The sequence below is a fragment of the Alligator mississippiensis genome, chromosome 15 (assembly GCF_030867095.1).
Source record: "Alligator mississippiensis isolate rAllMis1 chromosome 15, rAllMis1, whole genome shotgun sequence".
NCBI lineage: Eukaryota > Metazoa > Chordata > Crocodylia > Alligatoridae > Alligator > Alligator mississippiensis.
Window position 1 is genome coordinate 19,663,351 of NC_081838.1, and position 17,611 is coordinate 19,680,961.

The 17,611-nt window shown below is 52.5% G+C and overlaps 1 protein-coding gene across 2 annotated transcripts in view; it reads right to left on the reverse strand.

Annotated features, from left to right (window-relative positions):
- SNX27 (sorting nexin 27) overlaps positions 1-12,303 on the reverse strand; it is a 53,708-nt gene extending 41,405 nt beyond the window's left edge. For both annotated transcript variants that reach the window (XM_006274618.4, XM_006274619.4), the window contains exon 1: positions 12,014-12,303. In XM_006274618.4, coding sequence (XP_006274680.2) covers positions 12,014-12,288 — 275 coding nt within the window. In that variant the 5' untranslated portion in view covers positions 12,289-12,303. The remainder of the gene's footprint in view (positions 1-12,013) is intronic.
- Positions 12,304-17,611: the final 5,308 nt, after the last annotated feature.

A 17,611-nucleotide genomic window follows, 5' to 3' on the forward strand; every position in this document is an offset into this window, starting at 1 on the left:
AACACAAAAGGAAAGCTGCAGGCACTTCCTCAGCAGCGGAAGAGAATTCCTTCCTAAATACATCCTCAGGCAACCCGGTCACTCCCACATCAAGCACGAGAATGGATTCCTGGTGCCCTGGCGTTAAAAACCTGGCGCTGGTCACGCACTTTGCAGAGGCTGCCTTGAATGCAACCAGGGTATTTAGCTTTTTGTTTGCAATGTCTCCTGAGCTCTCAAATCAGAACCGGAAAGGACAGCTCTTAGCACATCATATCGATTCCTTTTTTATTGAACTTTTACTTATAAAGGATCCCCCTGGAAAGATCTGATCTCAGCTTACAAATCAAAGTGACAGATTCGAGGCTCTGAACCAAATCGGAGGCTGGTGCTAACAAGCGTGCTTAGAGCTGGCGCCTCACTGAACTCTGGCTCAAACCTTGTCCCTTGTGGGTTCAAAAGTCACCCTCTTACCCAGGGCATAATCCCAGCTGGTAAAGCTCCGCTCAGAGCTCCACAAAGATAAGTCACCTTGAAGGAGGAAAGCCGAGTACTCACACACCACCTTTGGGTCCTTCCCCAATAGGAGGGATGAGCAAAACCTCAGCAGTATTTTGTGCATTGCAAAAAGATTTGTATCCTGCATATGTCAATGGTCGGGAAACCAGCCTGGATCCGGGTCTTGGGTCCGATTTCCTCCTCTGCCCAAGTCTGCGCAGAGATTGAGGGCAAACTGCCCCATCTCAGCAGGCGTGGAGTGGAGAGAAAAAGCACCTCCCTGTCTCCTGGGGATGACGGGTAGGACAACTACGTGATGCATGCAGTGGCACTCGTATTCTAGCAACAGAGGCTGGAAGTACATAAGACAGCTCACCCTTCAAGCCTTTGGTACAGTCGTTTCCTGCCACAGGGCTGCAGCACGTCGGCTACCTTTAAAGTTGCATTTTCAAAGAGCTGGTGCAGCCGCAATTACCAGCTTAACGAAGCTGCCAGTCACTGAAATTTAGTGCCGCATTCTGAAGCCGCTTTCACATTCGTTCCGTTTGGCTGGCGCTCACGTGCTCCGAGTTTATAGTCCATGGGAAAGCGTTTCCATTCATCCAGAATTAACCTGGGGTTGAGGCAGCCCAAAGCATTTGCTTCAGGGGAGAATAACAGCACCCGAGTGAATTTAGCACTGTTTGGCAGCGGAGACCGAAGCCCTCTGCTTTGCTGTATTAGGTACCGCACCGCACACCCCGGGACCTGCCATTTCTCACCTGCACACTTCAGTCCTGACCTGAAGACAGGGTTAGACACCATAGCCCAACAGCCCCAGCATCTGCTAGTTTGTGGGCAGCAATGCTGAGCAAGGAACGGACTGGGAATACGAGACTCACTCTCCTCTCGGCATGAAGAAACATTTCCACTGAAAGCGGAGTCCTGTGGTCACCAGCAACACGCTGCCTGTAAGCCACAGGCTGGGGATCTGTGTGCCAGCCTGTTCGATCCTGGGCTTCCTGCCGAGACTGCTAACGACTGTCGGTCACGGGGGCTGCGGTGACGGGGATACTTGCTCATCAGGAACCACAATGAAACCCGCCAGATCCATTCCACCAGGGCAGCAAAGAGAGGGGGCATTTAGTTTGTTTCTAACCTGACGTGATCCAGTGCCCAGAAGAGCTTTCATATGCCACTACCATGCTCTCCTTCCTGCCAGGGGATTGAGAGGGTTTTTCCACCCTCGTCTGCATCATGTTCACAAAGTTCCTCTTGTCCTTCCAGCAGCACCGCCCTGTCCCAGAGGAGAACTCTTCATCTGAGATGGTGAAGAGCACAAAATCAAGTCACCTTTGCTTTCTGGCTGTCCGTGCCCACTCCAAGGCTGATCCTGTAATGGTTGCAGCCAGGCAAAGTTTGCTGCATGTATTCTAACCCCCTCTGCAACTCTGCAGTACATCCCAGACCTGAAAATTAAACCCTGCAATCCCTCCTATAGTGACTCAACTGCAACGTCTCATTCCATTCTCCAAAAACAACAAAAACCAAAAAAACCCGCAAAAAACCATGACTGCAGATCTCCCCTATCACAAACAACATCCACCTGCAGGGGCCAAGATGAAACTCCAACACTACAATGGTGCTAGCCCTCAGCGGTAAGGGAACAGGCAGTGCTACGGTATCAGGGGCCAAAGGACTAGCACCTTTGCAATAAAAACCACCATAGCAACTCATCCACTACGAACTGAAGCAGAAAGGGAAGAGAAAAGGAAGCGACAGACAAATCCAAAGCCTAGCACACAGAGATGATGGTCAGCAAGCGCAATGTTTGCTCACAATGGAATTGGTTGGTTCTGAAGAGCCTGAACATGCCATTTCTGAAGATAACTAGACACGAAGTCTTCAGGGCTTTTCTGCCTTCATTTAGATCATGTTCACAAAGTTTCTCTTGTCCTTCCAGGAGCCCTGCCCTGTCCCAGAGGAGAACTCTTCATCCGGGAGCTGCCCCAGACTGGCCCCTGTCCAGGCTGAGCTGGCTCACTGCAAAACCCAGGGCTGGACCAAGCCTTGCAGAGAAACCCTCAAACCAGAAGGGCAGTGAGACTTGCTACCAAGGGAGTGGAGCCAAGGTTATGAAGGTCCACCCACACCCTCCCATCCAGGGAGAGACACTGCAGTCCTGCTCCAACCAGGAGCTAGACAGTGCAGGCCTGAGGCTGGGGAAGCCAGGGCTCCATTTCCAACCTCTGCCGTCATTTCAGGCCGTGGTCCTGAGCAGTTCCCTGCCCCCCGGTGTCCAGTTTCCAGAGTGTAAGATGAAGACACAGGCATGTCTCCCAGGACAGTTCAGGTTTGCACAGATCTTTGAAGACACCAGTAACGATTACAGGAGTGCGAAGCATGTGCTGAGGACTAGGACTCCTGTATCACCTTCAGGCTGCCCAAGAACCATACAGCAGTGAGTTACTGAATCCAGCTGGGGAGAGTCTTAACCAGCCCGTGCTCATGTAGGCCTCCTAGCAACAGTGAAAACATCTTCCCCACTGGCTTATGGACAAGGTCAGTCAAATTTAGCATCCGCAGTGGCTCCAAGCACCAAACAGCTTGGAAACAAAGGCTGTAACATGTCGTTGGCAGTTCCAGCGTGTCTGCACAGTCACAACATTGAGAGATGGCTGCGGTGCCCCTGGCACCCGGGGATTTACACAGCTACAAGTTCAAGGCAAGCACCGGGAATTAAGCTTCTGAAGAATTAGGTCAGGGAAACTGAGCAGGGGTTCCTGGTCTGCAGGGTTCCCTGATGGAGGACACCCCAGTGGATGAAATGCCCTGGTGATTTTTACAGCTTCCCCTCCCAGGTGCTGGAGGGCACTGCCCCAGGTTGGCTGGCCCTGCTGGAAGCAGCCTGCAAAGGATAGTTCAAATGGCTTTGCACGGAGCTATGCCTGAACCCACAGAAAAGCACTGTCCAGCACCCTGGTCACAAGTGCAGGCACCATTCCTGTCAGCAGCTTCCCTGTCAAGCTCTTGGAAGCTTTCTGATAAAGCAAAATATCACTGCTTGAAAGGGGTTATTTTCCAAATTTAGGGTGCTCTTAGTTTTTTACCTTTGCTGTCCCCTCCAAAAGCCCTGAGGATTTCAGGCCAAGTAATCTCTTGGAGAGTGTCCGATATCCAGGAACAAGTAACTTTACAGGGGGAGAAACTGAAGGAAAAAACTTGGACTTCCCTCCTGGAGCACAACAGGCCGGTGAAGGGAGTGTAGCATGGAGAGCTGCTTTCTCACCCTCCCACCTCATCCCACAAGAGAGTTCACCCTGCTCACCCCAGGAGAAACTCAAGTCCCCTCTACAGCTATGTCTAGGTGAGGATAACTTTGCTAGCACAGGGCTAGTGGTGTGACATAACAGACTTCTAGCACAGATATGACTATCCTGGTAAAGCTATGCTTTGCATCAGTAAAGCCAAACTCACCCCAACGAAACACATGACACCCATGTCTACATGCAGGTGTCCTCCGCTACAGCAGCACTGGCTGGGATCATGCCCTGGCTGACAGCTACGCTGGCAAGAGTCTGTTTGATACGCATCCCGATTTCGCGTAGTTCGTCCCTGCCAGGCCACATCTCCTGATGCTTTGCTTCATTCAGCTGTGGACACTTGGTTGGTAACATCCTCAACTCTGGTGCTGCCCAACAGGGAGGATCCCCCCGACAAGTCCCTTACTATTCACCAACCAGTCACTCGCCTCTCTTGCTTCGCACACAACACACCAACCCGGGCTCCAATTCCTCCCTGCAAGCAGACTGCACCGAAATAGTGTCGGGAGCCCAGTCACACTGCATTCTTTCACCCCAATGATGGGAACAGGTTGCTACCTGCCTGAGAAAGCGAGTCTTGCCGCCCAGCGACAGAAGCAGCAGCCATCCTCAGGTGAGGCCTCTGGAAACGAAGACCAAACCCTGACAACACGGTCACGGGGCGGGGAGGCCCACACCAGCTCTGTATCACACTCTGTAGCAAAAACTCAATCATCCATGCCACCCCACACCTGGCTCCTGACTTTTCTCCTACAAAGGCTGCTCCGGAGCCCAGGAAGGGCTGAGCACACTGTCACTGCCGCTCTCCCTGCACGAGGCTGTGTGTGGGAGCTGGTACAACCCGTTTGGTGCACATCATCTGCAGCATGGTGCCAGAAGCAGTTTCACAGCACCTAGAGATACCGAGCCTGGAGCCCCACGCGTGTCAGGTGCTGTATCACTGCACTGATAAACCCAGCCTTTCAGAGATCAAGGAAGTGCAAGTTCCTCATCTGTGAGATATAAATGCAACCAAGAGATGAAGCAATTTACCGGAGATGCGAAAATCTGTGATAGAAGCAGAAGTTGAACCTGGGTCCCCAAGTCTCAGTTCAGCTAACCACAGCACTGCCCATGCTTCCCATCCAAGTCATGTTAAAAAATGTAAGTGGACTTTCTTCCCTGCCTCCTTCCCTCACAATGCTAAGGAAAGCAAGGACACCCCTTCCAGCAGCTCAGCTGTTCTTCCTTTGTAACTCTCCTATCAGGCAACTGCCTACATTCAACCCTGGTAGACAGTAGGTTAGTTGTCCAAGAGAGTCACAGGAAGCCTTATGGCTCAGGGCAAGTAGCATCAAACAGAATATGCAGGGTATCATTTTGTGAGGCCAAATCCATACTTCTCTACCTCTAGTTTGCACTTGAAAAAGAAAATCATTTATATATAGCCTATTCTTGATTTTTAGCAGTAACAAAAAAATCAAGTCCCAGTTCTAAGTCTTCTAACTGGATAAACTTGCAGCAGGCAGAGATAACCATAAGTGAGCTCAACACCACTAACTTCAACCACTGCTGATTTCTCTTCTGTACCAAGATAATGGGGCCTGGGTAATTTTGCAATGGATTTTATGCAAGCCTCTTGTGCCATATTAAGGAAGTCCCAACAGCTGCATGTGTGTGTATACTGGAGCTCAGCTCAACCATGCAGCACAGTTGCTATTCTGTCTCAATTTTGAGCAAAAAGACTCTGATTAACCCTAAAGAGCTCTGTCCTGAAGCACACATGCACAAAGAAAATGACACGCTTGCATTAATGTTTCAAAAGACTGAAAACAGTAAGCGTTGCTAAAAAATGAGCATTGAATTGCAAAAGGATGCAAAGAGTCTTACGTAAAGGGGAAAAGTATTTTTGGATACTTCAGCAAAGCTTGATATCCGTTCTATCCCGGAAAAATCAAAAGCAGTTAATTACTTCAGTTTATCCAAGCAAACATAATTGCCCTGTGGCGCGCGGGGTAACTTTTAGGCCCCGCCTGAGAGGCAGAGCGTGAAAATGAGAACCAAGTTCTTGGTAAAACTTCTCTCCCCCTGCTGAAGAGACCGTCTGCCCTGCAGGGCATGGCACCATGTCTCTCATCAGGGCTTTAAGCTCAATTACAAGTCTCAAAGTTTGAATGGAGATGATTGTTTACTAGGCAAAAAAAAAAAAAAAAAAAGCAACAAACCTTGTAAAGACACTTCCGTGACAAAAGCCATAAAAATACCAGCTGCCGTGCAGACATCACGCCAGCATCTCACTTGCCACTGCAGCCTGAGACGTTCCAGTAACCCTGAGTACTGGAACAGCACTGGGGTCACGGCAAGTCTCAATGCACTGTTGGCCTGTTGTTTGGGCTTTGCCTTTAATCCCGCAACGTGGGTTAACTTTTCTGCTAAGCATTTTCCCCACGTGGTGTTGGAAATCCAAATGCAACAGCCTCAGCCTTGAATGTCAGAACCAAAGAGCAACTGTCTAGACGCAAAGGGAAACTGCCCGACCTACTTTCATTATTTCAAGCTGAAAGAAATGCTGGAGGTAGATGGAATAAAAACTAAAAGTCGTTCTTCACTTCTCTGGCTACAACTACAAACAGAGATGGATTTTACTGGAAATATACTGAAATGTTACATTAGAGTACATAAAAAAAAAAAGCTTACATGTTTATCTAACTGGCACACTGATGGAAAGCCAGTAACACAAGGGTGCTTGGGCTGCCCATTGCTGTTATCACTCTCCCACCATGGAAATGGGTTGATTCAATTTAACTGCTTTGGTGTCAACCCCTCATGCCATTGTGAAGGCAGATCTACCAGCTGCAATGCATTCAACTGGCTGAGAATGGGCCAGAAACAGCACTGGGAGTGGAAATCAGGAGACATGGGTTCAACTCCCTGTGTGTCAGCATCCCCATCTGCACGTGGGGATAACGGCGCTGCCTGCTTTTGCCAAGCATTTTGAGGTGGGTGGATAAAAGCCTGCGCTATTCTTGCCTAGACAGGGCCAAGGCATGGAAGAGTGAAAGCGGATCCTTAAGCACTACTTACAAACTGTCTTGGCAACATAAAAATAAGAATCAGTTGGGGGGGGGGGGAAGGAAGAGGAGGAGAAGAAAAGCAACAGTTGACTACTGTTGAGGTGGATTTTAGTTTTGGCATCTTGACAGACAAACAGAAGTAAAACAGTTGGACTTAATGCTCTCTGCGATGAGATGCACACATGAGGAACCTTTCTGCGGATACTGGATTAGCAAAACGATAGAATATGGCGAGAGTCTCCCAATAACACACCAAAACTCCCCGTTTTTATCAATGCGTGGTGCTGGGAACGAGTAGTACAGACACGCCAGCACCAAGTGCTCATGTTTCTTATCAGCTAGAACTGCAAGAAGACAAGGAAAATAAAAGTTTCCCAAACTCCAATCTACAAAACCATGAGTAGAGAAGCAAGATGTTTTCAGGAAACGTTAATGCAAGTGCCCAACGAGCTGTATCAGCACTGGCCCCTGAGCTATCATCAGGCACCAAACCTTGGTCTAGCAGGGTTAAGCAAGTCGCAGTTCGAGACTTCGGCCTAGCTCAGCCCACCGCCTGCTTCAGAAGGTGATTTTCTGGCAGGCTGCCCTCTCGGCAGGCAGCACCACGCTGTGAATACGCAGCACGCACAGCTGCCTCCTTGTTTTTACAGACAGTTTCTGTACTTTTCCAAAGCGGAATCAGCTTTCTGGGCCCTGACTGTACGCTCCGCAGTCTCCTTTTGGGCAAGGAGATAAGAGTTTGATCTCCTTCGAAAGCAGAGGAGCTAGGCGGAGAAAAGCGTGTGCTTGCACCATTTACAGGTCTAGACAAACCCAGGGGAACTGGGGGGGGAATCAACTTCAGTTCTCAACACACAAGAGTCAGAAAGTCAATTAGCAGAACACCCAAATTATTCTCTTTTCCTAGGAACCCAGTATGCTAATTGGGACCATAGTATCAGAGTGCCTCAAATATCAGCAAATTAATCCACACAGCGCTTCAGCAGAACATAAACCCCATATTAAAGACTGGGAATTTAAGATAAATGACTCGTAACCTGCCTGTGTGAGGGCATAAGCCAATCCTCAAGAATCTGGAGCAAGTTTATGCTACATACATTATCCCATAACAGTTCTTCAGGGTGGCAGGCACTGGCTACTGCTGGGGAGGATGGGAGCAGGTACAGATTGGCAGTCTGTAGCTGTGCTGAGCACCACAACTGGCTCTGATCGGTGTCTCCCCATGAAGCCATCCTTCTGCACCATCATATTCATAGCTTAATCCCTCCTGCATCTATTAGATCATTCTGTGGGCGCTTGTCTGGCAGCAGCTCGCACACCTGGGAGGGATTTGGGCCGGATTAGTTATAACTGTCATTCAAGGTGACAATCAAGGAACTAAATGAGCTTTCGCCATCCGCCTTTGGTGCCCTCAATACCCACAAACACCACATGCTAAGATTAGAGAGGCATGCTGGAACGTCAGCCTCTGACACCCAGCTAAGGTGCTAGATGCAAGGGGCAGGCTGCAAACAGAGCACTGCAGCTGGAGCACACCATAGGAAGTTTTGCATTTCATTTTGCTTCCTGTGCTTATTCAGAAACCAGACCCGAGAACCATGCTGCTCACCTAAAGATTGCCAGGTGAGCAATCCTGGCAAACAAACATTCAGTGGCACAGCTCAAGAGAGATGCTATGCAAAATACCTGCACGTTTGTAGACTCCCTGGTGAACAAGAACAAATCACAGAACCGAGATGGTTCCTGCCACCAAAAATCTTGTGTATGGGCACTCACTATAACCTGCTATACATCTTCACTGGACTCTGAGCACAGAATACCACCGCAACTCAACTACCCTCTTTGCTCAGTCTCCTGCTGCTAAATGATGTCCGCTAAGTTTTAAAGCCATTTTCCATGTTGGACAAGCTCAAATAAATGTATGCAATGGCCTGTCCAGGGGCAGACGGCAAGGAAATGGAAAAGGTGAGAAAAGAACTCAAGGGACCTGTCACAAGGCCTCTGGCTCTGACAACAACCATCACATGCTTTGTGCTCGCTTGGTCGCTCCCGTCCACATCAGGCAGCCCGCTCAGTGCTTCTGAAGGTGGGAAACACCATCTAAGTCTCAGCAAACTCACGCACGTGCATTTGGGCACTTCATCAAACAGCCGAATTTTCAGAGCTGCTGAGCGCCCAGCCGTCTGCACCAGACGGCTGTAGATCTGGGTGCCAGAAGTTAGCCTGGAAATGGTCTGCCTTCTCCACTGCAGTCTCCACAGCGTCAGCCTGTCCTGTGAGCAAGTTAACCATACTCCCCAAAAGCAGAATAAGCAGTTCAAAGTCAAGATACTTAAGAAGACTATTAGATCCAACATGCCCCACAAACAGCTGCCGCGCTGGACAGGACCTTGCACAGATTTGCTTGTGCCTCTTAGGGAACCCCACCCATTGAGCCCCTGGTGCTGCAGGGAGAGGAAGGGAAACTGATGCTATTTCTGGAGTCAGTTTTATTGTTTCCTACTCCAACTCGCAGCGATACTAAAATTACTTCCAGGGCTTGAATTTTAATAGACGCAGCGAGAACGAGCATTCGCTCTCTGCTCCCGGCCGAGTGTGAAGAGACAGGGGGCCTCCGACACATGCTGACAAAATGCAATCAGGAACAACCAACCTTTTGGGGTGGGTGGGCTGATTTATGAACTCAAAGCGCAGGCAATATTTACTTTCTCATGCTGGGGCCCTGCATTTCCCATTTCCAAGTGCTACAGAGATGTGAGAAAATTAAAAGCAGAACAACTCGCCCCCAAATCGCATGCAGCCTAACACTGGCAGAACCAGGAGAAAGCATCCAAGTTCCAGTCTTCTGAGATGCCCACCAGTCTACGCCATCTCCAAAAGCTGGGAGAAAAACCCAAGCATCCCCACTCCATCCCCTGCTCTAGCCACAGTCCTGGCTCCACTGAGGATCTGTCCCCACGTGACCAGCTCACAGTCAGAGGTCAAACCCAACCTGGATTGGAGCCAAGAACCAAACCCCAATTCTCACCCACATCCATGAAACACATTTCAATAATCTTGCACACTCAATCCCTTTTAGTGCTTTTCGCAGGGAGCCCAAGGAGGAATATTTTAGACTCCGAGTCCAGGAACACACATAAATATTTCTTTCAGCTGATACGTGCTGTTCTCAAACATCCTCTGGCTGCAGAATTCACCCACCGAGCATGTTCTCAGCATAGGAAAGCCAGAGCACAAAGTATCTGCGTAACGAAAGCCCTGTATAGGCACAAGACTCTCAGCCCAGGCTGCAAACGCCCGGGTCACCAAACATTTCCCCGTCAACTAGAACCAGCAGGACCATGTTCTCCTACACTTGGGAATCTGCAGAAGTGGGGAACAAAGCACTTCCACTGCCAGGAAGTTGCCAAAATGAAGGAGCAATTCAAGTTAACAGATTCCGCAGACATACTGGGCTGTATTTATTTTAAATTCCTCTCCAAGTTGCACCCTAGTTGGGGTGTATCGTGACAGACCCAAACCCAGGAACTGTGGCATGTCAGAGTGAACATTCAGCAATCTCAACAGATAAAGGAAGTTAAACGGGGACGAGGAAGTTAGACGGGGACTCAGGTCATTCAGGGGACAAGGGCAGGTATTTTAATCCCATTCAGGAGATTCACAGGGAGGAAGTATCCTGCTCTGTCCTCAAAGAGGGATTTTCCTCTCCTGAGGGAGCCCATCTCTGCCCAGCTCTCTCCCATCCCCTTTATGCACCTTGATCACTCTGTGGGGGGAATTTTCCAGGGGGTTGCCTGCAGGGAAGGGGATGTTCTCATTTACCACTTCCTAGCTGCTCCCTCCAGCAGACGCACAAACTTTCCTAGACAAACTTCCCCACACACCACATTCCCTCCCCAGGAGGGTCTCGCCCTGCTCCCCATGCCCAAAGCCCACTTCACACCTCCATCCTGCAGCCTGGTCCTCCCCACCCTGTGCTCACACCCCTCCCCACAAGACAGCTTCCCATGGCCCTGCTGTACAACTTGCTCTCTCCCAAGCAAGTGTCCCCCCAAACACCCTCCCAAGATAGCACCGCGTCCAGCTCTGCAGCCCGGCTCCCCCAGGGGACGTCTGGGAGAGGGGCCCTCCACACTCACAGCCCAGGATGCCCCCTCAGGGGAGTGGATCTCTGGGCTCAGTCCTCTTGGGGCCAGTTCTTGCAGGCTCTCCGACAAAGAGGTCCCCACCTCCCCAGTTCTCCCTGTGGGGCAGGGGATGCTCTGAGGACTGCCCTCTGACTGCGCTCTCTGAGTGGAGCCAACCTCCTTCCAGGCCATAAAGGCGATCCCTGCCCTCCAAGGGGGCACGTGGCTGGGGGGTGGATCTGCAGGGGTCATTCTTATTCTCTGCGGTCCCTAAAGGCAGCCCCAGCTCTCAACTCCCACCTACTACAGGGCGGGGGAATCTCTCTGAAGCAGGGTGGGGTCTGCTTGCCCTGGCCTCCCCCAGCACAGAGGCGCTGAGAGGGTCCCGGTCTCCACACTCCCCGTGCAGGGGCATCCCTAGGGGCAGCCCTGCCTCAGCTCCCACCTCCCCGGGGCTGGGGGTGCAGACCTCCATCCTCTAACTTCCCCCAGCCCGGGGGGCCTGAGGGGACCCCACCACCCCCCAGCTGATGCGGGTAGGCTACCTCCAACCCAAGGGGGAGGGAAGGCGCATGAAACCCACCCCCCTCTGCTCCCAACCCCCTGGGCTCGGGCAGGGTCTCTCTGGGGTGGGACTAGGGGGCTCCTTCCCCAGCCCCCATCACGGGGGATGTCCCTCCCTCCCCCCACCCTTCGGGGTGACCGAGGGAGCACAGAACCCCACCCCCCTCTGCTCCTAAATCCCTTGGGCTAAGGGAGGGGAGGGTCTCTTTGCAGTGGGGGGCATGCCTGAGGAGACCCCTACTCCCTATCAAGGGGTGTCCCCCCCCAGCTCCTAAACCCCTTGGGCTGGAGGAGGTCTCTCTGCAGTGGGGGGGCATGCCTGAGTGGGTCCCCTGTCAAAAGGTGGCCTGCCCCCCTCCGCCCCTAAACCCCCTGGGCTGAGGGGGGTCTGCCTGCAGTGCGGGGCATGCCCGAGGGGGTGTCACGGGTGCCCCGCCCGCCCCGCTCCTACCCCGTGGGCGGGCTGTCCCCCCGGGCGCCCCGTACTCACACCTCCAGGATGCGGTCCCCCTTGCGCACGCCGGCGCGGTCGGCCGCCCCCCCGCCCAGCACGGCGCTGACATGCTGCAGCGGCGCGTACAGCTCGCCGTTGATGCTCCGCAGCTGCCCGCCCTCGCTCACTTGGCCGCGCACGTTGAAGCCGTAGCCGGACTCGGACTTGACGATCCGGACCACGCGCGGGCCCCCCGCGCCGCCGCCGCCCCCCCCATTGCGCTGCGGCCCCGGCGCCGCGCGCTGCAGCCCGTCGCCCTCCTCGTCCGCCATCTTGGCGAGCCGCTCGCACCGCCGGGCCGGCGGCCGCCCCCCCTCCGCTCCCACCTCCGCCCCGCCGCGGCCCTCGCCAGCCGCCGTAGCACGCGCGCGGGGCAGCGTGGGACATGGAGTCCGGCAGGAGTCACGGGCCTGGCGCACGGCCTCATGGGAAGTACGGGCCGCTTCTCGGCCCCGACGCCTCATGGGAAGTGTAGTTTCCTCACCAGCTGCGGACTCCCCTCCCCATGGGGGCGCCCCGCAGGGGCTGCTGGGAGGTGTCACTGCACCGCGAGGCCCTAATGACACTACTAGGGGTCCTGGTTTTCTCTGCTTAACAAAAAAATCCCCAATTTTCAGATTGAAAAAAATTACCCCAAAGCCACATTTCCCCATGATTAAAATGAAACACCACGATGTGCACGCTACGTATACATGTATAGTCCCCCCAGGAAGCACACGCACCAACTGCAGGTGCTTCCTCAGCCTGGCCAAGGGGTTCGAAACTCGAAAGCTGGCTGAGAAACATTTTTCCAATTATTTAGTTGGTCTAATAAAAGAGATCAGATTTACCCAAAGAGCCTTGTCTATCTATGCATTAGCAACATTTCATTTTCATCATGGAAAAGTGTGGGTTTGGGGTTACTTCTTTTCAACAAAAATGGGATTTTTTAATTTTTTTTTTTTAATCAGAGAAAACCAGGATCCCTGGACATCCCAGGAGCTATATGGCCTCCTGTTACTATGACGACCCCACCAGGAAGTCGCAGTCCTGTAAGGTCATCCTGGCCTCACGAGATCACGCCAAGCCCGCCGCGCTGTGGTGTGACATCACCGCCTTTCGTCGTGTCGTCATGCCGCATCACGGTGCCCAAAGACACCCCCCCAGTCACAACCTGAGATGACATCATCCCAGCGGGGCAGCAGGTCATCACTGTCACAACTCCACGGGTGACCTCATAGCCCACTCATACCTTGCCAGTGCTGCCAGCTGGGCCCTGCGGCACTTGGCGCTGCATGTGACGCAAGCCGTGCTCCACAGGTCTCCGGAGCAGACTCGCGCGGGGGGACCATGCAGCATGCAAGACAACCTCCCACAGCTCTGCTGCGGCGTGGGAGCCGTTCACTAGAGCCTGCCCCCCTCGTCCAGGCCCTGATCTTATGCACGATCAATGAGGGGCTGGGGATGTCCCCGCAATGGAGGTCTATTCTCCTCCCAGCAGAGCAGGGACCTCCAAGGCCATTGGGGGCTGACCGCACAGCATTTAGCTCAGAGAAAATCTGTTCCATCAGGAGAAGGAGCAAGATCTCATTGTTCAGCAATGGGAAAGACACAAGTGAGAGACAGAAACCCGAGGATACAGAAAAGTGGGTGTTGGCAGCTGCTGTATTTACTGTCAACACATATGCACTAATAGGGATGAATCCTGCTCATGTTTGCAAATGATGCCAGCTGTGCCCAAGGCAAGGATGGGGAGAGTGCCTGTGGCCGCCGCGCCTGGCACACCTATGAGATGGCGTGGATGAAGACGAGGGCGAGGGAGCAAGCAGTGATTCAGCTTGGAAATGATCATAAACGTAGCTATGAACTGGAGCCCTAAAAATCCCTGATGTAGCAGCAGGAGGGGTGGAAAAAAAGTCTCTCCTGGCCTCATCTGGCAACCAGCAAAGCCTGGGAAATACCCATAGCAGAGCCTAAACCATCCCTGTCCAACCTCCTCTTCAACACCCCAGTGATGGAGAGACCACATCGTCCCTGTTTCACTGCCTCACTGTTCTAGCAGTGAAGAAGTTTTTCCTGAGATCCCATCTAAACCTAAACCTAAACCTACAGATCTGTCTGCCTAGTCCTGAGACCAGCTTCAGCATGGAGCAGACGGCGGGAGGAGAGAAGGGCACCGCCTCCTCTCTCGGCCTCTGTCTGCACCAGGACTCTGCACAGGCCCTCTTGTCAAACCCCTGGAGCCCCAGTTGGCTGCAAGAATCCCCTTCCTCAAAACTTAAGCCTTGCTCCCCTCCCGTCTCTTCTAGCTCCAGCCAATCCCCAGCAAAGCCACCACTCCAGACTGCCAGGCAGCTGCAGGGATGGCCCCGGCCCTGCAGCTCTTGTGATCAGGCTTCTGCATCCTGTTGTACCTGGTGTGCCCTGTGAGAGCGCCGGCTCCTGGGATCAGGTGAGTCCACGAGACGCTCTGATCTCCTCTAGGTGGAAAAATTGTCATTCCCACTCCCGCTGGTGGAGAGAAGCCGGCAGCCAGCCAGCCAGCCAGCCTGCAGGCCAGGAGTAAGCTGTGTCCAAGCCCTGCCCCAGACTCACGTTAGATGCGGTCCTGGCGTGGCTGGCTACAATGCTGCCCCCCTCCTCCCTCCCATGCTGGGGGCCACAGCAACCTGCCTGCCTCTGTGCACCAGCCCAACAGGCTCAGCTCCAGCAGAGCGGTGGCCCCTTTTAAACGCTCAGGAACCAGGAAGCAAAGCAACAGGTCGACCTTTCATTTTTGTCTCCCTGCTCTCGTGATGTTGGGGGATTGTCTCTTGCCTACCCCTCCACCTCCTAGCTTTATTTAATAGTGCCTGGACCTTATGCTCTTGCTTGTTGGCTGCAAGAGAGGCCAGTGATTTAGGCTCTCATTCTTTTTTTATTTTAAAGAAATTGTTCGTGTTCCAAGCTAAATCAAGTCCAAATCCAGGAGTCAGTCCAGAAGCATAAGTGGCCCTACAAGCAGCAAACATCCACCAGGGGCTTCAGATATTTCCAGCATCTTTTGGCAGGCATCCTACATGCAGGACCAAGCCAGGAGGCTTGGGGTTCAGATGCCCCCAAGTTTCGCCTGTCCTCAGCCATATGGCCACAGGAGCAAGCTAGGGAGGAGCCTCCCATTTCCATAAAGTAGGCTTTAAGCCCCAACACCTTGGCAGGTACTAAACCACGCCAGAACTGTTATCCCCCGGGCTCTCAAAGAATACTGCCTTCACAGCCCCAGATGCATGGTGTTTCCCCTGCCAGGTAAGTAGGCTTTCATGCATGGAGTACCACATGGTCTTGGATGCTACTTGTAGTAGGCATCATGCCAGGGCCCTGGTCCAGACCTCACAGGTTGTGCACTCCACATGCCTACAGCAAGGCAGTTTCAGCTGGGAGCAGAGAACTGCCACCCTGGGTCAAATCAAAGGAGCCCCTAACCCAAAATCCCACCTGTGACTGAGGCAAGGCAGGTGCAAAGTGATCCTTTCTCTATCAGAGCCTCCTGAGGACAGGGAAGGTCAGAGCCCAGGAGAAGGGTTTTGTACCAAGAGCCTTGAGAAGAAACAAAAGGACTGAGAAGGTGGTGGGAGTAAACCCAGGAGATGGCTTTGTAATCAAGGCCAAGTCCAAGCACTCAATGGGACACTGGGGTGTGGGGGTGTGTGAAGAAGAGGGCAAAACAGTTCATCTTCCTAGTCTAATCCTACCATCTTCCAGCCTCTGGGAAGCAATCTCCACCCACTGGTCCTATCGGCAGTTCTACTTTACTTCACCCTGGTGCAGACAGATGGCTGGAGACAAAGGATGGGAAGGAACAGAGAACACCAGGGTTCAGACAGAGAGCCAAGGTATCAAGTAACCTCTGCTGCCTGCAGCCCTTGGCTTGACATCTTCTCCAGCCCATAGCAGCTCTACACATATCCTTGGCAATCGCCTTCCAGTGTTGATAAGAGCAGGCCTCCTGCCATCTCAGGGGAGGGGGCACCCCAGCATGCAGGCAGCTCTATGCCCGGCCGCACCCAAAGCTCCAGCTCACACAGGGAGCAACAACAGGTCCCAAGTCCAGTAGGTTCAGCCTGGCTCCCAGTAGGCTTTTACCCTGCCACTAGCCAGCTCAGAGCCCCGTGCAGGCAGGAATGAACTCAGCCTCACACAGGAAAACCCTGGGTCATGAATCATCTGATGAAGCAAGCTTCAAGTCACAAAACCTTGTGCTTGATCTCTGCTTTGGTTAGTCTGTGAGGTTCAAATTGGCCTTGCCTCCTTCTGGGCTGCAGGCTAAAGGGGCCAACTCTGTCTATCTTCTTCAATCACCCCTACCTCATAGTGAAAAGTTGGGGCACAGGAAAAATAAACAGCTTGGCCAAGCATGCGGATGTGTGTGACAGAGCAAGGGCTACAACCCAGGAGCCTGAGCACGCTGCCGTGCCATAGCCACCAGTGAGTTCCCCACCTGAGGCAAAGGAGGGAAGTGGGGGGGAGTCTCCGCAGAAAGGGTCAGAGAAACCAGGTTAAGGCTGGAACTTGGAAATGTCTGCCTGTGTAGAAGATGCAGTTTAGCAGAGATGCTTGGGAGGCAACAGGATAAGTGTTTACAAAATACTAAATTGTGAAGAGAAAGTTGATAGGGATTTATTACCGTTTCTCACCACACAAGAACTAGGGGTCACAGAATAAAGGGTGGGACTTGCTGCCACCAGATGCAGTGGAAGCTGAGAGTTCAGCCAGATTCACAACCAGAGTGGACATGTTCTTGGAGGAAACGGGCATCAGTAGCTACTGAGCACAGGAATGAGGGGCATGGCCTCACTGTCCTTTGGCTTCATGCAAAACCATACTGAACAGTCAAGCTGCCCAGGCCAAACAGAAGAGGAAGATGCAGACCAGTGACCCTCACAGGGTGAGACCAGCAAGGACTCTGGACTTCTGCAGCAGGAAAAACCCTTGAACAAAATCTCTAGGGAAGTTACCAGGGAGGAAGCCAAGTCCTCCAGAGGTTCCTTGCTGAGCAAAACCCTTCTAGGGGATTTTTAAATCAGCACAGAGAGCTCCACAACCTGTTTAATCAGGCCTTTAAAAGGGGCCTTGTTCACAGCAACATTCCCTTCCCCTTCTGCTTGAAGGAGGAAGAAATCTCCATTGTTCCAGGCAAGATTTAGTGTAGGCACTAAACCATGGTCATTGTCCCCAGACAGGGTTAGCTAGAGCATCTGGGGGTTTTGCTGTAGTTCCAGCACCCAATCTTCAGTCTTCGAAAGGGTGCTCTATACCAATATAGCAACTTGCTTGCTCTCATCCCCATCAGAGACGTGAAGGGGACACATGCTCAAAGAGCACCACAGACCTAGAGTTTTCACAACCCATGTCTTGCTTTTGAGGGAGATGGATCCTGAGTCAGACTGTATTAGTGTGGCACTTGCAAAGTTCGATTCCTAGCTGGTCATGTATATAAGCCCCCAAAAGCAGCAGAACTCCCAGCAGGATGGAGAGGAGCAGTGAAGTTCCAGCACAACAGAAGGAATCGGGTAATAAGAAAACCCTAGTGACCCCAAGTGCCCTCCTGGGACCAATGGATAATCCAGCCAGGGGCCC